This window comes from Papio anubis, chromosome 11 (assembly GCF_008728515.1).
Source record: "Papio anubis isolate 15944 chromosome 11, Panubis1.0, whole genome shotgun sequence".
In the NCBI taxonomy this organism is placed as follows: Eukaryota; Metazoa; Chordata; class Mammalia; order Primates; family Cercopithecidae; genus Papio; species Papio anubis.
Genome location: NC_044986.1, coordinates 35,803,686 through 35,828,721, shown reverse-complemented (window position 1 = coordinate 35,828,721; position 25,036 = coordinate 35,803,686). Strand labels below are relative to the sequence as shown.

The 25,036-nt window shown below is 48.9% G+C and overlaps 1 protein-coding gene across 11 annotated transcripts; it reads left to right on the top strand.

Annotated features, from left to right (window-relative positions):
- ZFYVE27 (zinc finger FYVE-type containing 27) lies at positions 1–25,036 on the top strand. 11 transcript variants are annotated; one of them, XM_009215108.4, is made up of 13 exons: positions 4–199; positions 1,359–1,556; positions 6,751–6,821; positions 8,419–8,569; positions 12,236–12,331; positions 13,745–13,857; positions 14,600–14,739; positions 15,581–15,667; positions 17,054–17,074; positions 17,235–17,379; positions 21,435–21,481; positions 21,808–21,889; positions 23,400–25,036. In XM_009215108.4, the coding sequence occupies exons 2-13, from the start codon at positions 1,360–1,362 to the stop codon at positions 23,462–23,464; spliced, it is 1,215 nt and encodes a 404-aa protein (XP_009213372.1). In that variant the 5' UTR covers positions 4–199; position 1,359; the 3' UTR covers positions 23,465–25,036. The 11 variants fall into 11 exon arrangements, 7 of the variants coding, with proteins under 7 accessions (XP_021799256.1, XP_009213372.1, XP_009213369.1 ...); XM_009215105.4 differs by having other exon boundaries at positions 8,383–8,569; positions 15,596–15,667; XM_003904088.5 differs by having other exon boundaries at positions 8,383–8,569.

The following is a 25,036-nucleotide window of genomic DNA, read 5'->3' as shown; positions in this document are numbered from 1 at the left end:
AGAGCGATTCACGTCCCGGAAGCGGCCGTGGCGGCGGCGGCGTAGGCGGAGGAGATTTTTGGACCTGCGACTTCCGAACGGCCCTGGCAGGAGGAGCGGTGTTCGGCCGGGGCGGGCCTGAGGAAACGTTCTGGGGCCCAGTGGCTCTCCCCCTGCTCCTGCCCGAACCTGCCGTCTCTCTTACGGAGCCAGTGGCCGGGTACGTGAGGTGTCGGCCCCCCCCACCCCGCGTCCCCGTGTCTCCGCAGGCTGTGTGTAGTTGGGCGCTTGGGCGCAGCGGGGGCCGCCACCTGCTGGCCCCGCGAACTTGGGCGTGGTCTTCGCTGTCCTGCCGCACGGGCTCCATCAGGCCCTCCTGGCTGCAGAGGTCTTGGCCAAGGCCAGTGCGGGCGTCGACCTACCTCACCCCTTCCTGGGCTTCTACGTGACGCCGCTCTGTGCCTTTTCGCCCTGGCTCGGCCTGCGGTGATTTCGGCTCCCGTTGGCCCCTTTGTCCCATCCCCTCACCATCCCGTCAGGTCGCGGCTAATTGCCTGGGACTGGTTTATGTTGCTCTTCGCCGAGGTTCCGCTCCCTCGTTTGCTGCTTAGCGTTCAGGGTAGGACTTTGAACTGGGAAAGACCGTAAAGGCTCCTGGGTTTCCTCATCAGAGAGGGCAGACGGGAATGCGGCGTTGTGATGCCGACTGCCCTGGGCGGAGATGGCCCAGGAAGTTGTTGGGAACTGAAGGGAGTGGGAAGGGTTAGAGGATGGGGCGGGAGTCCTGGAGCACGGTATTTCATTCACTCATTCAGCAGGCATTTGTTAAGCACCCACTGTGTACAGAAACAGTCGTGAATGGCGGCCAAGTAAGAGCAGGGAGTTTTACTTTGACGTGGTAAGTGCTCTGCACTTGATCTTAGCCACAAGGCCAAGAAGCGATGTGATGTGATAAGTGCTCTGTTAGGGTGAGTACGTGATCCTTTGGGAGCATTGGGGAGGGTCTCCCAGTCCAGAGTTGGAGGTGTTGGCAGAGACTTGCCAGAGTAAGGGAGTGATGTTTAAGCTGATACCTGAAGGATGAGTAGGAATTAACCAGGTAAAGAGTGGGAGAAAAATGTTCCTGGACATCATTTCATTTCAGCCCATGGGCTTCCTCGCTGCAGCGATCAAATATGCTTGGTTTTTATGAATTTTAGTTTTGATGGATCTGTGGGGAAAAGAGCATTGGACGGAGAGTCCAAAGAACAGGATTTTAGGTCTGAATAATTCACTTTGCCTTGCTCACAGGTTTACTGTGGCGCCACCTGAAGCAGTAGGTAGAAGTGTGTTGGGGACTAGACGTGCAATGCAAATGTTGGTAATTATTATGGTTACAGGATGCAGACTTCAGAACGTGAGGGGAGTGGGCCGGAGCTGAGCCCCAGCGTGATGCCCGAGGCTCCCCTGGAGTCTCCACCTTTTCCTACCAAGTCCCCAGCGTTTGACCTTTTCAACTTGGTTCTCTCCTACAAGAGGCTGGAGATCTACCTGGAACCCTTGAAGGATGCAGGTGATGGTGTTCGATACTTGCTCAGGTACAGACTTTGTGGAGTTGCTCATGTCTGCTGTGCCTTCTGCCTTCCTGCTCTGTAGTAACTAACACCGGCCATTTAGGCAGTGCCTGGGCTGTCCTTTCTGCCCTAGTGAGGAGCAGTTCTGGGAGGTCTTTTCGGCCTCTAGGTTTATCTAGGCCTACCCTGTGTCTCAGACCCAGCCCAGGAAAGGCAGATACTGGGAATGATCCTGCCTTTCAGCAGGATTCTTCTTTGTGACTGAATAAGCTCCTTCCTCCGGACTGCTGGACAGCCTTGAACATCAGACCTTCTGCAGCTTAGAGCAGGCTTAATTTTTTCCTTTGCTCCCAATATTGGCTTAATTAATATTTAAAAATTAGGATATAATTTTGAACAAAAGTTTAAGAAATACAAAAATCTATGAATAAGCAGATACCATTTTCACTATTTTTTTTTTTTTGAGACAGGATCTTGCTGTGTTGTCCAGGCTGGAATGCAGTAGTGTGATCATGGCTCACTGTGGCCTCAACTTCTTCGACTCAAGCGATCCTCCTACCTCAGCCACTGTGCTGGGCTAATTAAAAAAAAAAAAAATTGTAGAGAGGGTCTCCCTGTGTTGCCCAGGCTGGTCTTGAACTTTTGGGCTCAAGCGATCCTCCTGCCTCAGCCTCCCAAAGTGCTGGGATTACAGGTGTGAGCCACTGCGCCCAGCCCATTTTTGCTAATTTATTGAGATTATGGATTTTAATTTTTTCCCTCCTATCCTGCTTTGATTTTCATTCTCTATAATTTTCTTTTTTTTCTTTTGGCTCATTTTATTATGTTAAAATTATTATTATTATTATTATTATTATTTTTTTTTTTTTTTGAGACGGAGTCTCGCTCTGCCGCCCAGGCTGGAGTGCAGTGGCCGGATCTCAGCTCACTGCAAGCTCCGCCTCCCGGGTTCACGCCATTCTCCTGCCTCAGCCTCCCGAGTAGCTGGGACTACAGGCGCCTGCCACCTCGCCCGGCTAGTTTTTTGTATATTATTATTATTTTTTTTGAGACGAAGTCTTGCTCCGTTGCCCAGACTGAAGTGCAGCGGCGCGATCTCGGCTCACTGCAAGCTCCGCCTCCCGGGTTCATACCATTCTCCTGCCTCAGCCTCCCAAGTAGCTGGTACTACAGGCACCCGCCACAACGCCCAGCTAATTTTTTGTTTTTTAGTAGAGATGGGGTTTCACGTGTTAGCCAGGATGGTCTCGATCTCCTGACCTCGTGATCCACCCACCTTGGCCTCCCAAAGTGCTGGGGTTATAGGCGTCAGCCACTGTACCCAGCTGTTAACATTATTTTAAATTACTTATAGGGCATTCTACTCCCTAAATATGTCAGTTTTTATCTCTAAATAATTAAGGACGTTTCTTTTAAGATCAAAGTAATATCATACCTAACAGAATTAATAACTCCTTGGTATCATCCTGTACTCAGTTCATATTCCATTTCCTCAGTTGTACCATCTATTTTGGCTAAATCACATTTCAGTCCAGGACTGTGCATTGTTTGTAGTTATTATGTCTTTTAAGTCTTTTTCAGTCTAATCGTCTCTCATGACATTGACTTGCTGAAGAGACTGAGACTGAACTGACTTTCCTGGAGAATTTGCTACCGAGATTTGTCTGGTTTCTTCCTCGTGGTGCAGACTAGAAGTTAGATTTAAAGGTTGAATTTGATTCAAGTTAGAAAAGTTTTTTTTTTTTTTTCCCCAGAGGTAAATGTTGTGTCCCTGATATTGCATTGCATCAGGAGTCACACAAAAACCTGATTGTCCTAAAGAGCAGAGGTTTTTAACTTGGAGCCTATGGGTGAGTTTTAGGGATCAGTGAATCCCCTGAAACTGCGTGTAAAGTTGTGTGTCTGCACATGTGTATATTTCTAGGGAAAAGCTTCTAGTTTTCATCAGATTCTCATAAAGACCCTCAACCCTATAAAATACCTGAGAGAGACTGGTAGGAAGCAGGGTGAGTGGAGTTAGGTTAACCTCTGAGGATGCCATTGTGTATTTATCAACGCCTCAGGCTGGAAATAGTGGATGGCTTGTTACTAGTTCTCTGGCCAAGGCCCTACATTTTTCTTGTTCATCTAATTTATGTCAGTATCTGTAGAGATGAGCTAGTCAGTGTTCCAGAGCTGTGTTCTCTAGTGTAAGATCACTGTGCTCTTGGCACAAGGGGTAGTGAGACAGTATGAGGGGAGGCTGTTTTCTCCTTTTATAATCTCAGCATGATGTGAAGTTTGGTCTTTAGGAGAGAGGCTGTGCCCCCTGGCACATTCTTTGTATGTGTGTGTATTGCCCTTTGTGGCAAAGTACAAAAGTGGCAAAGTACAAAAGTTAAGTATATCCTGCCCTGCCCTCCTCCTTTTCCTCTACTAGTCTGTAGTGCTTCTTAGCACACTAATGTATTAGGGTTTTTCCATTTTACAGAAATTGGAGGATGTGGTAGGATTGGTTAAAGCTGGATGCAGGAGGAGCATTGGACCTAAAAGCCCCCAGGAGCCTGCGGTTTCTGTGCTTCTGGGAGAGGGAGCATTGGTCCGTGAAAGTGGCTGTCACGTTAGTTTGTGCTTTTGATTGTTCTTTTCTTAGTAAAGAGGATTTGACTTTGAAGAGAGACCTAATCTTGGGCTCTAGCTATTAGGTCTGAAGCCTAGAGCTGCAGTAAATTGTTAACAGACTCTCTTCTGGGATCAGCTACTCTACTGCTTGGGTCTCCTGGGACCAAAGTGTCAGTAAAAACATTTTATAGAAGGGAAGAGGCTTTAAAATGAAAGTGACTTGAGTGGTGGTGTGATGTTTTTATTTCCAAAATGGGATTGGCTTTTATTTCACTTTTACCCTGGTAGCTGCTACTAGAGGTTCTGAGGCCTAATTAGGGTGGTACAGGTGGAGTGTGTTGAATTTCAGGAGAAAGACAGAGATGTCATTTCATTCCCTTATAAATTTTATTAAAAAGTAAAAGCCCCTTTACACTGTTGGTGGCAGTGTAAATTAGTTCAACCATTGTGGAAGACAGTGTGGCGATTCCTCAAGGATGTAGAAGCAGAAATACCATTTGACCCAGCAATCCCATTACTGGGTATATATCCAAAGGATTATGCATCATTCTACTATAAAGACACATGCACATGTATGTTTATTGCAGCACTATTCACAATAGCAAAGACTTGGAACCAGCCTAAATGTCCATCAATGATAGACTGGATAAAGAAAATGTGGCACATATACACCATGGAATACTATGCAGCCATGAGAAAGGATGAGCTCATGTCCTTTGCAGGGACATGGATGAAGCTGGAAACATCATTCTCAGCAAACTAACACAGGGAGAGAAAACCAAACACCACATGTTCTTACTTGTAAGTGGGGGTTGAAGAGTGAGAACACGTGGACACGGGGAGGGGAACATCACACACCGGGGCCTGTTGGTGGGTGGGGGGCTAGGGGAGGGATAGCATTAGGAGAAATACCTAATGTAGATGATGGGTCGATGGGTGCAGCAAACCACCATGGCACATGTATACCTATGTAACAAACCTGCATGTTCTGCACATTTATCCCAGAACTTATAATAAAAAAGTGAAAGCCCTGCATAAATTAGTTAACCTCATTCAGTAGCTCCGAAATACTCCCATTAGGGCACAAGAAAATATATTTAGCCCCAGCACGGTAGCTTATGCCTTTAATCCCAGCACTTTGGGAGGCCAAGATGGGCAGATCACCTGAGGTCAGGAGTTTGAGAGTTTGAGACCAACCTGGCCAACATAGTGAAACATCCCGTCCCAGCTGAAAACACAAAAACCGGCCAGGTGTTGTGGTGTGCGCCTGTAATCCCAGCTACTAGGGAAGCTGAGACAGGAGAATCTCGAACCCAGGAGGTGGAGGTTGTAGTGAGCCAAGATGGCGCCACTGCATTCCAGTCTGGGCAACAGAGCGAGACTCCGTCTCAAAAGAAAAAAAAAAGAAAATACATTCAATGCTTTGCTTGCCAACAATTTACCTGTTTATTTTTCTGATATTTGTCTCTCTCCTAATGACTCACCTTATATATTGTCACTGCCTTTAGAATTTGGGTGTCGTCGCTTCATTGTTGCATCTGTGCTTCTCTTTCAGTACTAAATGTCCTTTATCGGGGATGGAGCCAGCAGCATTTGCTTGTTGTCAGCAACCTGAGTCTCTGGTCTTCCTTCTTCCCTCTTTAGGGGCTTCTGCATTGCCATTTGGTGGTGGTGGTAGTGGCAGCGACTGTATCTGTGTTTGCTTCTGTCTGTTCCAGCTCACTTAAGGTGTGATTGCTAAATGAATGCTGCACCCTACTTTCATCTTGATTTTTAATATATTAAAATATTTACTATTGTTTCTCCTTTTGAATTAATAGGTATTCAAAATAAACTCTCAGATAAACTCAAATTTTCAAAAACATGGACATAAGAAGATAAAGGCACAAATGGGGCCAAAGAAGTCCACAATTTGTTCTTTCTTGATTTCCGTATTAGTTGACTCTTGCGCAATGATTATATATTCTTAAGAAATTATAAAAAAGAATAGAGGAAAATATTAAGAATGTTTGTCAGTGTCACCTCTTAAGGAGAGTACAGCCTTACAAAACACAGGTTAAATGGTATTAACTGGGTTTCTTAACTGATTTTTTTTTTTTTTTTGAGACAGAGTCTTGCTCTGTCACCCAGGCTGGAGTGCAGTGGCATGATTTCAGCTCACTGCAAGCTCCGCCTCCCGAGTAGCTGGGACTACAGGTGCCCACCACCACGCCCGGCTAATTTTTTTGTATTTTTAGTAGAGACGGGGTTTCACCGTGTTAGCCAGGATGGTCTTGATCTCCTGACCTCGTGATCCACCCGCCTTGGCCTCCCAAAGTGCTGGGATTACAGGCGTGAGCCACTGCGCCCAGCCTTCTAAACTGATATTTTATAAATTCTTCCTTTTGGGGGAAAGCACTACAGACCTAACAGTTTCCTCACCCCAGGTGCTAATGTGTGACATCTTACCGCCTCTCCTGGGCACCAGTCCAAGAGTGAGGCCTCCTTTTCGTTTCTCCTTGACTTTCTGTGTTCCAGGCCTCCTTTCTGGTTTGATGTCCCATCTGTGCCGCCCGGTCTCCCCCTCCCCAGCTGGAGGAGTGGCTGTCTGTAGTGATCAGGACTCTCTGTATTGTAGGTGGCAGATGCCTTTGTGTTCCTTGCTGACCTGCCTGGGCCTCAACATCTTGTTCCTCACTTTGAATGAGGGTAAGAACTGCCTTCAGGGGCCTGTGGTTTTTGTGAATGAATGTGGGGGAAGAACACCTGGATTCAGCCCCACCCTGTGTGTGGGAGCTACTCTTATTGTCCTGGAGTTAGTGTTCTCTGTGTCTGCTTGGAGTCAGAAACAGGCTCCAGAGGGACAATCCAGGCTGAGCTGCCTGCTGTGACCTTGGGCAAATTATTGGACTTCCCTGTTAAGGCCTAATTTTCCTTATCTCTAGAGGGAGGATAAAAATGATGCTTTCTTCCTAGAGTATTTGTGAGGAATGCGGCAGTCCAGGCATAATACTTAGCACAGTGCCTGGCATGGAAGAGGCAGCCAGTGCATTGTAGCTGCTCTCAGTATTATTGTTGTTTCCTTCTTGACTTCCTGCTGAGGATGCATTCACCTTTTTCCATTTTGGTTTTCAAGCTGATTCAAGGGTCATCTGGGGACATGGCATGGGTAAAGGTACTGGGAAGGGGAGCTGATAAGGGATTTTTGCCATATCTGTTGCTTTTCTCTGGTTCAGCTAGTGAACCTAGCAGGAGCTGCTGGGCAGTCATCAGCAGTGAGGAGTGGCATAAAGCCTTTGAGATAGAAGTGTGGACACATGGGTGTCTTGGGGTCCTGAGTAATGTCTCCTATGAACCTCTTAACTACAGTATGTACTGTGACCCTACCCTGTCGGTGGTTGGCACTGGCAGATGGCCACATAAAAAGACCCCTCAGGGTGAGAATAAAGAGTCTGGGACAGACTGTTTGGAGGAGCTGGGCCATTATTCATGTTTTTGTTCTTATATTTACCTTGTATTTCTCAGGTGTCTTCTTTGTTTCCTCTGGAGATAGGGATTGAGTAGGTTGAAAATAAATCCAGTTCATACAAGATCTCATTTTCTGTTTCTTAGTTGGACTCATCTTTACCTGTTCAAAACTTTGTAGGATGTTTGATTTTTTCTATATATGCTCCCAAAGTAAATCAGTTCCTGTGACATGTTTAATAAGCATTTATTATGTGCCCGCTGCTCTGTTAGCTTGCTGTTGGGGTGCCATGTTACACGAAAGAAGTTCCTCCTTTGAATTTTATCTCAACTTCGCCATTTCTCAAGGCACAGTTGTCTGCAGTGTCCTAAAAGCTGAACGAAAGACCTTCCAGTCTTCCTTAGTGGCCCAGAGGTCTGAGTGTCAGGCATCAGGAGCACCTGGCAGTCACACTCCAGCGTGAACCTCCTACTGTGTGCTAGCAGCATCTTAAAATGTATTAAAAGTGAGGATGGAGCCACAGCAGTGACCAAAGGGACAAAGTCCCAGCCCTCAAGAGCTTACTTAGTAGAGGGGACAACAGACATGCCTGTAATGTGTCATGTGGTGGTAAGGTCTATGAGGAGTGAAGCTGGGTTAAGGGGGCTGGAGAATAGGGGTGTGACACTGTGTCATACAGGGCCATCAGGGAAGGCCTGACTGGCAGAGCCCTGGAGGAGGTGAGGAACAAGCAGTGGGCGTCTGGGTGGGCCGACTCCTGATCTTTGCTTACCTGTGTTACCTGCAGTGTTTTTGATTCTGTAGGTGCATGGTACTCAGTAGGTGCCCTGATGATTTCAGTGCCTGCCCTGCTGGGCTACCTTCAGGAGGTTTGCCGGGCACGGCTGCCTGAGTCTGAGCTGATGCGGAGGAAGTATCATAGCGTGAGGCAGGAGGACCTGCAGAGAGTTCGCCTGTCTCGTCCCGAGGCCGTGGCTGAGGTGAAGAGCTTGTGAGTATGGAAGAGAGGCCAGGGAGGTGGGGGAACAGTAACAGCAGCCATGACACTAAGTGCTAGCTTTGTGTGCCAGACATTATATTAGGCAAACCACAGCTGTTATTTCATTTAACCTTTTTAACAGTTCTGGGAGGTAGCTAATATTAACATCTTCCATTTATGGGTAAAGAAAAAGGCTGACTTGCTTAGCTAGAAAGTGGCCAAGCTGGGATGAGAATCTAGATCTAGCTGTTTTCACAGCTCCTATTCTTTCTGCTGGAGAGACAGTTTAGGGTCTTGATTAAGCATGTGCATGTATAAACCACTGCCTGGATTCAAATCCCAGCTCTCCCATTTACTTGCTGTGTAGCATTGGGCAAGTTGCTTAGCCTCTCTGTGTCTCAGGTTTCTCATCTGTTAAAATGGAATGATAACAGGGCTTACTCACGAGGTGGTTGTGAAGATTGAACAGGTATCTGGTACTGGGGAAGTGTTGAGTAGATACTAGTTATCGCTATACTGTGGAGAAACTTCCTAAACATGACAGAGCTGGTACTTCCGAGGAAGCATTTTAAGACTTGAAAAATACTCATCTAACAACTTCAGTAGCAGTGGGCATTTACCCCTCCCTTCCCTGGAGTGGGGTCTCTGCATTCTCTTGCGATATAGTAGGAGCAAAAGAAGTTAAAAACAAATAGATGTCTGGGCCTCACCCCAGAAATTCTGAGTCAGTTTTCTGGAGTGGGGCCTGGATATGTAGTTTTTTAAAAAAAGACTTTCTTACTTTGAAATAGTTTTTTATATGTGTGTGTGTATACATACATACATATATATACACACACACACACACACACACACACATATATATATATAGTTTTTTGAGATGGAATCTTGCTGTGTCGCCCAGGCTGGAGTGCAGTGGCACAATCTCGGCTCACTGCAAGCTTCGCCTCCCGGGTTCATACCGTTCTCCTGCCTCAGCCTCCCGAGTAGCTGGAACTACAGGTGTCCACCACCAAGCCCGGATAATTTTTTGTGTTTTTAGTAGAGACGGGGTTTCACCGTGTTAGCCAGGATGGTCTTGATCTCCTGGCCTCGTGATCCGCCCGCCTCGGCCTCCCAAAGTGCTGGGATTACAGGCATGAGCCACCATGACCGGCCGTTTTTTTGAGACAGAGTCTTGTTATGTCACCCAGGCTGGAATGCAGATCTCGGCTCACTGCAGCCTCGGCCTCCTGTGTTCAAGCGATTCTCATGCCTCAGCCTCCAGAGTAGCTGGGATTACAGCTTCCACGTCCAGCTAATTTTTGTATTTTTCGTAGAGATGAGGTTTCATCATGTTGGCCAACCTGTGCTCGAGCTTCAGCCTCAAGTGATCTGCCTGCGGCCTCCCAAAGTGCTGGGATTGCAGGCGTGAGCCACCGCACCCAGCCTGAAATAGTTTTAAACTTAAAGAAGTGCAAGAATAATACAAAGAACAGCCTTATGCCCTTTACCCAGATAGAACAATTGTTAACATTTTGGTGTGTTGGCTTTGTCTGTCTCTCTACATATACATATTCTTTTCTTTTTCCTAAACCGTTTGAAAGTAAGTTGCAAACGTAACTGTTTACCCCAAATACTTCAGCATTTATTTCCTAAGAACAAGGACATTCTCTTATATATCCACAGAACTGTAATCAAAATTAGGAAACTTAACATTGATAACTAATGTATAATTCGTAATCAGATTTTACCAGTTATATTAATAAAGTTCTTTTTCTTCTTTTCTTTTCATTTTCTTTTTTTTTTTTTTTTTTTTTTTTTTTACTTTTTGAGATGGGGTTTTGCTCTGTCGTCCATGCTGGAATGCAGTGGCATGATCATGGCTTACTGCAGCCTTGACCTCCTGGACTCAAGTGATCCTCCTGCCTCAGCCTCCTGAGTAGCTGGGACCACAGGCACATGCACCATGCCCTGCTAATTAAAGAAATTTTTATGTAGAGATGGGGTCTCACTGTCTTGTCCAGTCTCGCTTCGAATTCCTGGGCTCAAGCAATCTTCCTGCCTCAGCCTCCCAAAGTGCTGGGACTACAAGTGTGCGCCAGTGCAGGTGGCCTAATAAAGTTCTTTATATCAGTTTCCCTGATCTGGGATCCAACTCAGGATTATACATCATGGGCCGGGCGCGGTGGCTCAAGCCTGTAATCCCAGCACTTTGGGAGGCCGAGGCGGGTGGATCACGAGGTCAGGAGATCGAGACCATCCTGGCTAACATGGTGAAACCCCGTCTCTACTAAAAATACAAAAAACTAGCCGGGCGTGGTGGCGGGCGCCTGTAGTCCCAGCTACTCGGAGGCTGAGGCAGGAGAATGGCGTGGACCCGGGAGGCGGAGCTTGCAGTGAGCCGAGATCGCGCCACTGCACTCCAGCCTGGGCGACAGAGCGAGACTCCGTCTCAAAAAAAAAAAAAAAAAAAGGATTATACATCATGTTTAATTTTTTTTTATGTTTCTTTAGCCTTCTTTAATGTGGAGCAGTTCCTCGGTCCTTGTTTCTTGTGACATTGACATTTTTGAATAGTACAAGCTTATTATTTTGTAGAATCTCCCTCATTTTTGGATCGTTTGGTTCCTTGTGATGTGTCATGTTCAGTGCATCCGTATCAGGAGGCACACGATGTCAGGAAATACTGACTTTGATCACTTGGTTAAGGCATCCGTACTGTAAATTACCATTTTACTCTTCTTTGGTAGTAATTTGAGGGGAGATACTTTGAGACTATGTAAATATCTTGTTCCTCATCAAACATTTACCCACTGCTTTAAAAATCCATTGATGGGTCTTGCCTTAATCAGTTTATTACTATGATGGTTGCAAAGATGATCTTCTAATTATTCTATTTGCATTTTTTTTTAACTGGCTTTCTACTATAAGAAAGCTCTTCCTTCTTATTTATTATCAGTATGAACTCATAGATTTATATTTTATTTGATGAGTTAGAATCTATTACTGTCAGTATTTATTTTGATATCAAATTGTCCTAAATTTGGCCAGTAGGAGCTCTTTTGAGTTGGCTCTTGTTTGCATTGGTCCCTGTCAATTTTGAGTGCTTCCTTACTTTATGGTACAACAGGATGGTCAAATTCATCTTATACTTCCCTGCCGCAGCCCTGAAATCAGCTTGTCTCCAAGTTTCCTGGTTTGCCTTCGGAAACCCAGATCTAGGTTCAGATTGTGCTCATGGCTTCTGTGGTTCATCCATGTTTAAAAAAACAACAGCCAGAACTCCCCAAGTGAGTCTGTTTGATATCCTAGGTGGAGAATATCATGCCATTTTTTCTGACAGCTGCTCTGTACCTGTGAGGTGGGTCCTCTGATCCTCATTTTATAGATACAGAAGCTATAGCCCTGGAGAAGTTTAGTAGCCTGCCTGACATCAACAGCTAGGAAGAGACCAAAGAAGGAACATTTATACTGTTTCCACCTCAGCAAGAGGCTCCAAAAAGGGGACTGAAATGTAGCTCGGGTGGCTTAGCCAGGCCCATTTCTCCCATGCTGTCTCAACCCCTTTCTCTTTAAGCATATGGTGAGTGTGTTTAGAGAGATTGACCATCCCTAGCCAGCTGTACCTGCAAGGCCCCAGGCTCCACTTCCCAGGGCTTCTGTCTTGCCTACTCACCAAAGCCCCTGTGTCTGTAGCTTGATCCAGCTGGAGGCCTTCCTGAGCCGCCTGTGCTGCACCTGTGAAGCTGCCTACCGTGTGCTGCACTGGGAGAACCCCGTCGTGTCCTCACAGTGAGTGACCCCTCCTCTCCCACCACTACCCTGTTGGAATTTGCAGCTTGAGCCTGAGCAAAGCCAGCTGCCTTGAGAGGACCTCTGCCCCTCCTACCTCAGGGGAAGAGCTCGCCTCCTGGGCTCTTGTGTGTGTATCTGCGCATATGCTTGTGGGCTCTAATGTAGGCTTTTGTTTAGATGCTTTCTTTTTTTTTTTTTTTTTTTTTTGAGACGGAGTCTCGCTTTGCCGCCCAGGCTGGAGTGCAGTGGCCGGATCTCAGCTCACTGCAAGTTCCGCCTCCCGGGTTCACGCCATTCTCCTGCCTCAGCCTCCCAAGTAGCTGGGACTACAGGCGCCCGCCACCTCGCCCGGCTAGTTTTCTGTATTTTTTAGTAGAGACGGGGTTTCACCATGTCGGCCAGGATGGTCTCGATCTCCTGACCTCGTGATCCACCCGTCTCGGCCTCCCAAAGTGCTGGGATTACAGGCTTGAGCCACCGCGCCCGGCCTAGATGCTTTCTTTTATGTGTGGTAAAAATATTTTAATAATAGAAAAATAACTCACCATGTAATCCACTGTGCAGCCCAATCTCATATTTGTTTTGCTTGCTAGAATTTGTCATATGCATCTACTTTATGGATGTATAATTTCGTAGTGTATGTTTGATTTTTCTTTTGTTTGCCACTTATTATGTTAAAGATGATTTTCTTTGTTATATAGCCTTTGGAATTATTTATAATACCAGATTAATATAGATGGCAAATATAGTTTATGGAACCATTCTGTTATAGATTTAATCAATTTCTCTTTACTAACCCCATGGTAAACGTTTTTATGGATTTAGCTTTAATCTGTTAGAAAATTTTTCTTAGAATAAATTCAAGGATGAAACTACCATATCAAACAGAATGGGTGTTTTTGAAGCTCTTTAATGTGAATAATAGTGATAACTAATGTTTGTTGTCTTCACCTGGTGCCAGGCACTGCTCAACACGTCCTCTGTGTTATCTCACTCTTACAGTAACTCCATTAGGTAGGCGCTATTTCAGTCCCCATCTTACACAGGTAGGGAGCCGTGTCCAGAGAACAAAGAGACTTCTCAGAATGAGAAGTGGCAGAGCTGGATTCAATCCCAGTCTGTCTTACTCTAGACTTCAGAGTCTAGACCTTGAGGAGTGATCATGGTTGAATGAGTTCATGTGCCCCCAGCTGATACCACCTCGGCCTCACCAGCATTAGATGTTTGTACTGGTGACTTGTAGTTCTCAGTCTTCATTGCCATTTTCCACTGGTTTGATGAGCGGGTCTTGTCAGTTTATTAATGTGCCCAGAGCTGTGTCTCACCTGGACCCCACTGTGGGTTTGCTCCAAACCCGTCTCCTTCTGCTGTTATGAATTTCTGATCTTGTGGTTCTTCCCTGTCATCCAGGTTCTATGGGGCTCTTCTGGGCACGGTCTGCATGCTGTATTTGCTGCCACTCTGCTGGGTCCTCACCCTTTTAAACAGCACCCTCTTTCTGGGGAATGTGGAGTTCTTCCGAGGTAAGCCCTGGAGGGCCTGACAGGGACGGGGCCCAGGCTCTCTCTGATGGCTAGGCTAGGCTCCGCAGTTCTGTCTCTATAGCTAATCATCAGTTTGCTGTACTTCCACAAGGGGCAGCACCACACTGGGGTCCTCTCTCATGGGTTCTGTGTCTCTGAGATGTTAGATGAAGCTGGAATCTCACCAGGGGAGGCTGCTACCATTAGGCTCCCATCTCCCTTCCCTCCCTTCCCAAGGCAGATGAATCACTGCTTATATGATATGCTGGCTTCTGGAAGATGAGGGAAGGATGTTTTCCCAAAGCTGCCACCCATTCCCTGGGGTGCAGCCACCTGGAGTTGCTACCCCATGTCCGTGTGATCCCAGAGTACCCGTCTGTTGTCTGGCTTCTAAAGCGCGAAGCAGTCTGGAGAGGCACTGAGTCCCAGAGGCCTGAGTCTGTACCTATGTTTGGGTGATTGCTGTATTTGTTTTCCTCCCTGTGGTAGAGTAATTAATTACAGAAGCCGTGATTTATTGACCATTTACTACATTTAATCTCTGTAGCCGTCTGGGGCAGGTGGTGGTATCTAAGTTTTGTTGAAGAGGCTCAGGTTAGGTGACTTGCTCAGAGTTAGGAGGGCGACTCTTTCCCGTAGCAGAGGGAGGAGAGGCCAGCCAGCTGCAGAAGTGGGTACCCCCAAAGTGCCACTCATGGTGTCTCATTTTTGCCTCCTACCCTGTTCTCCGTTCCCTGGGTAGTTGTGTCTGAGTACAGGGCATCTCTGCAGCAGAGGATGAACCCAAAGCAGGAAGAGCATGCCTTTGAGAGCCCTCCACCACCAGATGTTGGGGGGAAGGGTGGTCTGATGGACAGCACGCCTGCCCTCACACCCACGGAGGTAAGTGCCACTGTCAGGGCAGAGCCTGCTGTGGCAGCTTGTGGGCCCCCCTGTTATCAGCTTGTTTATGGCTCCTGGGCTGGCCTCTGTTGTAGTTCCTGCTGTTTCCCAGGCCTTATCTCCCCTGAAGTGTTTAATAATAATAATTGCAATAAAAACAGCTACTCCGTGCTTCATTGAGTGCTTACCCTGTGTCAGATGCTGCTCCAAGTGCTTTATAGATAGACAGTCACATCATGGAGTGCAGGTTCGTTCTTTCTCCTTTTCTTTCTTTTTTTTTTTGTTTTAATTTTTTTTGAGATAGGGTCTCCCTCTGTCACCCAGGCTAGAGTGCAGTGGGGCAATCACGGCTCACTGCAACCTCCACCTCCTGGGCTCCGGCAGTCCTCCCGTCTCAGCCTCTTGGGTAGCTGGGATGCAGGCATGTGCCATCATGCCCAGCTAATTTTTTTGTATTTTTAGTAGAGATGAGGTTTTGCTATGTTGCCCAGGCTGGTCTCAAACTCCTGGGCTCAAGTTCAAGTGATGTGCCTGTCTCGGCCTCCCAAAGTGCTGGGATTACAGGCGTGAGCTACCACACCAGGGTGGTGTCTAAGACCCCAGCCCTGTGGTTCTAGAGCTCATACCCTCAACCACTGTGTGATGCGGCCACTGTAGGGCCAGCCGTGCTCGTGCTTCCATCTCCCTCACCCTGCCAGGCTAGAGGTTGCTCCTTCCTGTGATTTCCTTCTTTCTTGCAGTTGTGCCATTTCCTGGTGTTTTGGGTAGCCTAGATGCTGGCTTGGGGAGGTGGTCCTCTGCCTTAGGGAGCAACGCTGCCATCCTTCTCCTTCTGTCATAGAGTCTCTCTTCCCAGGACCTCACACCGGGCAGCGTGGAGGAAGCTGAGGAGGCTGAGCCAGATGAGGAGTTTAAAGATGCGATTGAGGTGGGTGGCCCTTCCCCAGCATCCTCTATTGAGCGGGCCAAAAATTGGGTGGTCCTGGAGCTGTTTTTTGTTTTTGTTTTTCAATGTCCAAGTGAGAAGCTAAAACTTGCTGTGAGCTAGAACTGGTTGAAAGGGTGCCACTGAACCCTTCCCCGCTCCTGTTTCTTGTTGAGCCAGCTGTCCTGGGTGCCCAGGGCAAGAGTGGCTCTGGAAGTCTCTGGGTAATGCCCTACTCGGGGAGCTGGATGATTTCTGGCCTTTGCTGGAGACCGTGAGCTTGGTGCCTTTGATATAGGAAAGGCAGCTTTTGAGGAGGCTGCTGCCCTGGGTCTCCGCTCTTCTGCAGAGTGAGTTCCATAAGATGTCCCTTTGCCGGGCAGGGAGGGGAGGTTGGAGAAAGTAGTTGCGTGGCCAACTGCTAGGCCGGGGAAGTTAAACAGCCTTCTTGATTTTAGGATGGTGATTCAGACTGGTAGTTTGCAGAAGTTGTTTTATTTGGCATGCAAAGTTTCAAAATAATTTTTTGAGCCAATGTTTAAATATGGAGAGATTTTTGTTAGAACTGCAGGTTTCCAGTTTCTCTGGTAGCCCTGAGTATGCAGCAGTAGGTGTTGCTAAGGAGCTGCTGTCCCCTTTACACAGGTCACATGTGGCTACAGGTGGTCTTCAACACCCCTGCTGTATCTTGTCGCTGAGATCAAGTGGCAGTTGCCATTTGTCACATTTGCGTTTTTGTTTTTCTTAGAGTAGGATATAATTTCTCTTTATTTATTTCTCTTTGTAAAGTGGGAAATTGAGATATAAGAAAAACACCTCGTGGATTTCCACTAGGCCTGTGATTTACCCCAACTCACCTCAATCATACATCAGCCCAGGCCATGCAGGCATTTGACTTTCTGTTGGCTAAAAGATTGCTCCAAAACTTTGATATATGATTATAGACCATGAATCTTGGTGGAGGGAATATGTAGAGCAGGGGTTTTCAAGCATTTTTGTTCATGACCTGTAGTAAGGAACACATTTTGCATCTTGACCCAGTTCACACTTAGGTCTATAAAATATGTAAAACTTAAGTGAAACAAAAGTTTCCTGAAAATACATTTTAAGGGATATTTTCTTTCCTTTTTTGTTCTACTCAAATAAAGACCTACTAAATTAATATCACCCAGCTCAAAACAGTAGTACCCAGCTTTCTCCAAGGCTGTTCGATGCTGGGATCCTCTTTTGGCGGGGGCGTCTGTCAACATAACCATTTGGGAAGTGCGCAGAGCTCAGAGCAGTGCTTCCATGCTTCCCTCTGCTTGGGGGCCCCTCCAGGCAGCTTCTTTCTTCTTGCTATCTTTTTCTCTCTGTTTTCTCTCCTCTTCCCCGCACCTTGGGAGGCAGGAGACCCACTTGGTGGTGCTGGTAAGTGGAAGCCTTGGTGGGTGGGCAGGGGCTGGGCTGGGGAGGGTAGCTGAACCGGCTGCTGCCACACCTCGTGGGGGCTGCTGTGCCGGATGCCTCTGCACACAGGTCCCGCAGCCTTGCAAGAGGTGGGCAGGACTGGAAGGAGCTGTTCCCACAGGAGGATGATGAGGGTGTCCCGTGCCCAGCAGAGGATGAGCTGGCCCTGCAGGACAACGGGTTCCTGAGTAAGAATGAGGTGCTGCGCAGCAAGGTGTCTCGGCTCACGGAGCGGCTCCGCAAGCGCTACCCCACCAACAACTTCGGTTCGGCCAGGGCACAGGGCTGGGCTGGCGGGGGAGTAGGGTGGGACTGCTGGGACTCGGCGGGGGAACACCCAGCCACCGGGGCAGAGTCTCAGAACTGTGGGTACTGACTTGTGACAAGAGCAAGGAGTGAAGGTGTGTCCACGGGACCCTGGGGTGCTAGCAGATGCCCGGCAGGACTGTTGAGGGAGTGGGTGTGGGTTCCTTCTTATCCCTCTGTCCTGATTGGACATTCACTTGTGGGAAGACAAGGAACTCAGTTTGGGAAATGCCATCCCGGGACTGCAGAGAACCGTAATCCTGACAGAACTTCAGAAGGCAGTGTAGCATGATGGCGAGGAACAGAGTGGAGTCTCACCGCTTGCTGCAAATCCCAGCTCAGCCAGGTGTCCTTGAGCAAATTATTTCACACCCTGTGCCTCAATTGGCCCTTCTGTAAAAGGGGGATCATCATTCTGACCTCATAGGGTTGTTACAGGTCTCATGTCAAATGAGACAGTAGTACTTATGAAGGGCACAGTGCTGGTTGGTTCATAGTGAGTAGTGGGTGCGGTTAATGTGGGAGGCCCTGGCCCACCCCGTGGGTTCCTAGGATCCTGTCTTGGTCTTTCTGATCCAACTGGAAGCAAGTTGAAGCAAACATTGTTTCTCTGGACATCATAAGAGCCCTGAGTTCACCTCTTCCCAGTCAGTCCTTATTTTACTGAGGGTTGGGGAGAGTGGTCAAGGAAGGCAGCTTTGGAGAAGGGTGGACTTGATGGTTAGCACAGCTTGGAGACCTGGCTTAGATCAGCAGTGTTGGGAGCTGAGCCACGTGACAATTGTGGAGGAAGCCTAGAGTAGCTAGGTTGACCTGGGAGCTGCTTGCTCCTGAGGAAGGGCCCTCCTGCCTGCTGTCAGATGGGAGCAGGGGAAGGGGGCAGTACTGTGGGTTCTGGTGTCGAGTTCTAGGGTCTGTGCCCTGGAAGAAGCCTATGGAGTTTATCTTGAGGAATTTAACTCAGGGCCCCCAGGGTCCTGCCTTCCTACCCCCGCAGCAACCAGTGCAGTTGTTTTCTCAGGATTAGATGTCCTGGACAGGCTCTTTCCTTCTGCTGTGTGAATGTCCCCCAGTTATTCAAGATCTCTTTCTTTTTTTTTGAGACAAGGTCTCTGTGTCTCACAGGCTGGAGTGCAGTGACATGATGACAGCTCACTGCAGCCTCGACTTCCTGGGCTCGAGTGATCCTCACAGCTCATCCTCCCGAGTAGCTGGGACTGCAGGCATGCAGCACCATGCCTGGCTGATTTTTGATTTTTTTTTTTTTCTAGAGACGGGGGTCTTACTTTGTTCCTCAGGCTGGTCTCGAACTCCTGGGTTCAAGTGATCCTCGTACCTTGGTCTTCCAAGGTGTTAGGATTACAAGTGTGAGCCACCCCTCCTGGCCCCTTTGTTTTATTTATGCTGCTGGCTGACTTCTGTAGGGCATTCTGTATGTTCAGTGATCTGTTTACCCTCCATACTTGCACATGTGTGATCTCATTTCATCCTTACTGTAGGTGTGACAGGAGCAGGCAGTTCTTAAGGGCTCAGAGCAGCCAGGTTCCAGCAGTCCCCAGTAGCACTACACACAAGAAGTATTACTCTGGTCCAGCAAATAATTTTCTATTTCTACAACTTCTAAGTTAAGGTACTTAGTTGTTCCCATTTTACAGATGAATAACCTGAGGTAAAAACAGTGCTTTGTCCATAGACTTTAGCCTGGAAATGGCAGAGCTGTGACTCAAATTCAGATCGTCTAATTCGGCTCTTGTGTTCTTTGTACCTCTTCATCCTCCCTCTCCATTTTCCCTTTACCCTCATGTGTGGAGTCCCTTGTTTTATGCCTGTCCCGCTTTTGCATTTGATTTTTGATTTGGATAATCTCTGCCAACATGGGCAGAGGCCTTTTCAGTTTCCCTCAAGGATAGCAAGGGCAGAAAGTGCTTCTTTTCCTAAACCCCTCTTAGCTCCTCATCCTTCAAGACCACTCACTTCTTTCCCTTTTCTGAAATGTTCTCAAGCTCTTTGCCCTGAGGGCAGGTGTAGCAGCTCTGCTCCTGCAGCCTCTGCTCATGGGTCTGGGTCCTGAGAGCAGGGCGAGGGGAGCTGCTTTGGGGGCTATCTTTCTCCATTTCAACTGCTATAATGAAATACACTAAGCCGCGTGGCTTTTAAGTAGTGGAAATCTTTCTCAGTTCTGGAGGCTGGAAGTCCAAGATCAGGGTGTCAGCAGGATCAGGTTCTGGTGAGGTCCATTTCCGTCATCATAGACAGCACCTTCTCACTGTGTCCTCACGAGAAGGTGGGGGGGGGGGTCACAGCAGTTCCCTGGGGCCTCTTTTATAAGGGCACTAATCCCATTCACGAGGGCTCCACCCTCATGACCCAGTCACCTCCCAGGGACCCTGCCTTGGGTGTTAGGATTCCACATGTGAATGTCGGGGGACTGTAGCGGGGGCCATTCTGTTACCCCTGCCCGTGGATGAGGGGATGCATGGGGAGAATGAGGGCAGACTGTGCAGGAGCTTCTCTGTGGTCTCCGTGTGGGAGAGGTCTTGGTGAGGAGGGCCCTCTTTTGTCCTGGAGGCTCCGTGACTGTTGCCCTGGCAGGTCCCACTGGGCCTTAGTGCCCCTGCTCTCATGGCCTCGGTGGCATCATCACATGGTGAGTGAGGATGGGTGAGTCCAGGCCGTTGCCGAGAAGGGGCAGAAAGAGTTGGTAGGTGTTGGAAGGGAACATCACCTGAGTGAGGTGCTGTCAGTGCCCAGAGCCCTCCCTGGCTCTGGCCTGTGTGTGGGTTCACAGCTGTCTCACCAGCCCACCTGGCTGTCCTGGGCTGCTTGGCCCTGGCATCCCATTCAGTTCAGAGGAGCCCTTGGGCACAGGCCAGTGTCAGTCTTTGAGTAGCTCCTTTTGCCTGTCCCATTCACCTGCCTCCCTTGTTAAGGAGAGGCTGGGGCAGGCTGGCTTCCCCAAATTCTTAGTGTAGGGACAGAATCTTGGAGCAGCCAGTTTCCTGGTTTGGCACCAGCAGCAGGCTTGTTCTTCTCTTTCCCTGGCTGATTGACAGAGTGGGCATTTATCTGAAGCGCTTTGGCCTCATATTTCCCCTGGCTCTAGCTCAGGTCTTCCTTTCCCTGAACCTAGGGAGTCTTCTTTAGCAAGAACTTCAGGTGATTTTGGCTGGACAGAGGAAGGGACCACGTGTAGCCGTCAATAAAGCTTTGGGGCCTTTGTGTGAAAGTGAGGCATGGTGCTCTGTACCTGCCCAGACAGGTGGTCCGGCTGGGTCACAGCAGGACTATGGGCCCCACATCCCAGAAACCTCCTCCTTCCCTATCTTTCCTCTCCCTTTACACCCTATTGTTGTCTTCTAGCCATTTTCTAAGCTGCCGTTGCCCCTCCACTGTTGCTGGGCACTTGGCCATCCTGGCATCTCTGGTGGTTTAGGCAGGACCTTGCCTTGCTCTGCGTCCCCCCATGCCACTCACTGCCTACCACAATTGAGCATTCTACCCTTCATGTCTTCTCGGAATATGCCTGGCTCTCAGCTTCTGTCCTACAGTCTTCAGGGGACAGAAAACAGGAGTTTGGGTTTTTAGGAGGAGTTTCTGTCTTTAGCCTGTGGGTGGAGTATTTGTAAGGCGTTGCTCTGGAAAGGGTCGTGTTAGGCAGGTGTCATTTGGGAATGCCTGTGGTCAGGTCCCTGCCAGCTTAGCTGGCTTTCCAGGAGTGGATTCTGCTGGGTGCTCCTTGAGTTCTGTTGAACCTGCAGGTGGGGCCACTCAGCTCTGGAAGGGTTCAGGGACTGGTACCTATGTATGGCTGGAGGCATCAGTTCTCAGGGGCTATCAGTGTTCTTAGTTTGAGTCCTTCTTTCTGGCTCTGAATCTGGCCTTGCTCCCTGGCTCACTGTGTCCACCCAAGGAGGCTGGGCAGATGTCCTGAGTATCCCATTTAGAAGCGCCAGGAGCAGGTGAGCGTGAGAGTCCTGGGATGGGCGGGGACTGAGCTGCTGCTTCTGTTTCCCAGGAAACTGCACGGGCTGCTCGGCCACCTTCTCAGTGCTGAAGAAGAGGGTGAGTGTGAGGTTGCATTTGTTGGGAACAGTGTCCTTGGGACTGTCAGGTGGGGAGGAGTTGAGGGGAGTCACTGAGGAAGTCTGGCTCGGGTCACATTGGGCCTGGCAGTGGCTTTCTGGAGTGAGTGTGCCCTCCCCTGTCCCTGTGCCACCTTTCACCAGTCTCCCCAGGGGGCATTCCATTTGCTGTCTTTCCTGCTCCACTTGTGCACCCCCCAGTCCCACTTTCCTTGGGTGGGATCAGCTGGTGTAAAGGAGGGAGGCGATGAGAACTCCAGGTGCTTGAGGGTGGGGGACACATCTGACCTTGGCTCTTGTCTGCAGCGGAGCTGCAGTAACTGTGGAAACAGCTTCTGCTCTCGATGCTGCTCCTTCAAGGTCCCCAGGTCCTCCATGGGGGCCACAGGTGAGTGGTGCAGGTGGTGGCAGGGCTTGGTTGGTATCCCGTCAAGGGGATGCCACATCGTGGCAAGGGGGCGAGGGTGTCAGAGGTCAAGGGAACTTGGGATTGTAGTCAGGTCTATGGGAACATTTCCTCCATCCCCTTTAGCAAAATCCTGAAACATTTGGTACATGCCGAAGAATAGATATGATGTACCTGTGAATTATGAAGGGTAATAACAAGATGAATACCTGTGGCCGCTTCACTAAAGTTGAAAAACAAGAGCACTGGCAACATCCCCGTGGCTCCCAGCACTGCTCCTGCCTTCCTGGAGTCAATCCCAGCTGCACTTTTAATCTTTTTCTTACTTCCTTGGCACTTTGAACAAAAGTTAAAAATCCCTTTTTTCCTTTTATAAAAGCTGTACATACATGTTGTAAATAAAACAACACAGATAAGCAAAAGGAAGAAAAATATTCCTGATTTCTTCCCGAGAAAACAATCGGACGTGGCCCCTGCTGCTCATTAGCTTGCATGTAGAATAAAAGCGTGTGCATATTCCTGAAAAATGTGGTCACATTTCATGTACCGTTTTGTAATATAACATTAAACCAAGTTCTTTTTTTTTGAGATGGAGTTTCGCTCTTGTTGCCCAGGCTGGAGTGCAGTGGTACGACCTTGGCTCACCACAACCTCTGCCCCCTGGGTTCAAGCGATTCTCCTGCCTCAGCCTCCCAAGTAGCTGGGATGACAGGCATGCACCACCACACCCGGCTAATTTTGTATTTCTAGTAGAGATGGGGTTTCTCCATGTTGGCCAGACTGGTCTTGAACTCCTGACCTCAGGTAATCTGCCCGCCTCGGCCCCCCAAAGTGCTGGGATTACAGGTGTGAGCCACTGCACCCAACCCAAGTTCTTTTTTCTTCCAATGCAAGTAACACATGCTTACTAACTAGAAAATTTGGAAATTCTTAAGCAGAAGAAGAAGGAAGAGAAAAATAACCCTGTAATCTTACCACCCAGAGATAACCACTGTTAAAACATTTTGGGAAATTTCACTGTGACATTTTACTTATTTTAGTCTTAGTTTTTTGAGACAGAGTCTCGCTCTGTCGCCCAGCCTGGAGTGCAGCGGCGCCATCTCGGCTCACTGCAGCCTGTGCCTCCTGGGTTCAGACAATTCTTGTGCTTCAACCTCTTGAGTAGCTGGGATTACAGGCATGCACCACCACGCCTGGCTAATTTTGTATTTGATATTTTATTTAAAAAGACATTTTTAAAGGTGTTCTGTTCGTGCCACAGTGATGTCTAATTCATAGCACAGGAGCAGCCTGCTGTTGGCATCATCACGCCCGGGATCCCTAGTTCCCATGGAAAGAAGAGTCTGCGGGCAGGCTAGCAAGCTGGGCAGGGAGGGTGTGGGCTGGGTCTGGGGTCTGTGTGGGGCATTTGGGAGGTGGTTCTAGTAGTTGGGGCCATGAACCAAACAAAGGGCACAAGGAAATGTCTCACCAAGTTCTTCCTCCTTTTCAGCCCCTGAAGCCCAGAGGGAGACTGTGTTTGTGTGTGCCTCGTGTAACCAGACCTTGAGCAAGTGAGAAGAGAGGCCAGAGTCCAACCAGGCACCCATCCTTGGGGCCAGCAGTAGGCGCCCCACTCTCCCCACCCCGGCCCCCTGTGGTGTGTGCTGGGCAAATGTGGCCTGAATGCTAGGTAGGCTTCCCCTTCCTTCCTCGCTCTCTCCAGCTGGATTCTGGAGCTGTTCTCCACCCCTGAGAGTGGCTGGCAATGGCTGCTCTCAATCCCTTGGGGAGAGGAACCCCTGGAGGGCCTGGCATGTTGCCCTGCTCTGCCTGGGACTGAATGAGTGGACTCAGGGCTGGGCAGGCAGTAGCCACCAGAGGGCAGCAGTGAACTAGGTCAGGTCTGACTGGGGTCTGATGACCAGCGTCAGTGTGGCTATGCCTGGGAATTCCAGACCTGAGGTTGGGAAAAGAGGTTTTTCTCCTGTAGGGTACTGGCCAGGCCCTCAGCCTCAGAGAGCCTGCAGAAGGGCTTGGGAGTGCCACACCCCATCTCTGCTGATTGAATGTCCTTCCAGGCACCAGGATCTCATCATTTCCCCCATCAGAGGGTGTGGCCAGGCCTAACAAGACCAGGGGTGCTTCTAGAAACAGGGTTGAAGTTCCCAGATTCCCCCAGAGGAGAATGTGTATAGGAGGGGTTGGCCGAGTCCTTCAGCATTAAGTGGAGGAAAGCATGGGGAAGCCCCAACAGCTGGACAGACCTCAGCCTCCCCTCGAAGATGCCTCAATTCACAGACTCAGCCCACACGATGCCCTAGTGTCCCCAGCTGCGCTGGAGCAGCTGCAGGGCACTCGGATCACAACTTCTGCACCCTCTGCCCAGAGTCTGGGGCAGTCCTCCACTGGCCCAGCGCTCCAGCTTCCTTTCCCTGCCTCTTGCCCCATGGAGTAGGAGGCCAGGTGAGTGGAGCAGAGGTCCTGAAGCCCTTGACCCCTGGGGGCCTGGGAAGTGTAGGATCTTTCTGGACTGGGTCCTGGATCCCGGGGCTATTCCCTGGAGGACAGTCTTAGTTATGGGATAAGGTCCCTTGGGGGTCTCCGTTTCCTTTCCAACAATTTCATGTTCACTACTGGACTCTTATGGGCTCAGTATCTCTCCCTTAGCCATGAGCTGGCTCAGGCATCCCTTCCCTTCCCTGGAGCTGCTTTGCCTTTCTAAAGTATTTATTTATTTATTGCATGGTTCCTGGGAACATGTAGCACAAGGAATGGGATGAGGAGGAATTGGGAGGCGGTCTCCTACCTAGAGCTCTTCCCCGGAATCATGGACTGCCTGGGACCCAGGACCTATGAGGGGGCCGAGAGGTTTCTACACTCGGGGAGCAGGGGTGCAGAGAGGCAGGTTGGGGAGACAAGGGACCCATCCTAGGCCCAGACCAAGCAGTTTAGCGCGACTCTACAGCCAGGGGCCTGCCCAGGCCAGTGGAGGTGCCAGAGCCCTGGGGAGCCTGGCACGCTTTGGTATCGTATCGCCTCTGTGTCCTGTTAGGAGAGTTCAGTACCCCGTGCTTTCTTTACACTGGAGAGGAACTAAAAGGATCTCTGTGTCTATGGAGAATTGTCAATAAAAAGGCCTCAAGCTTC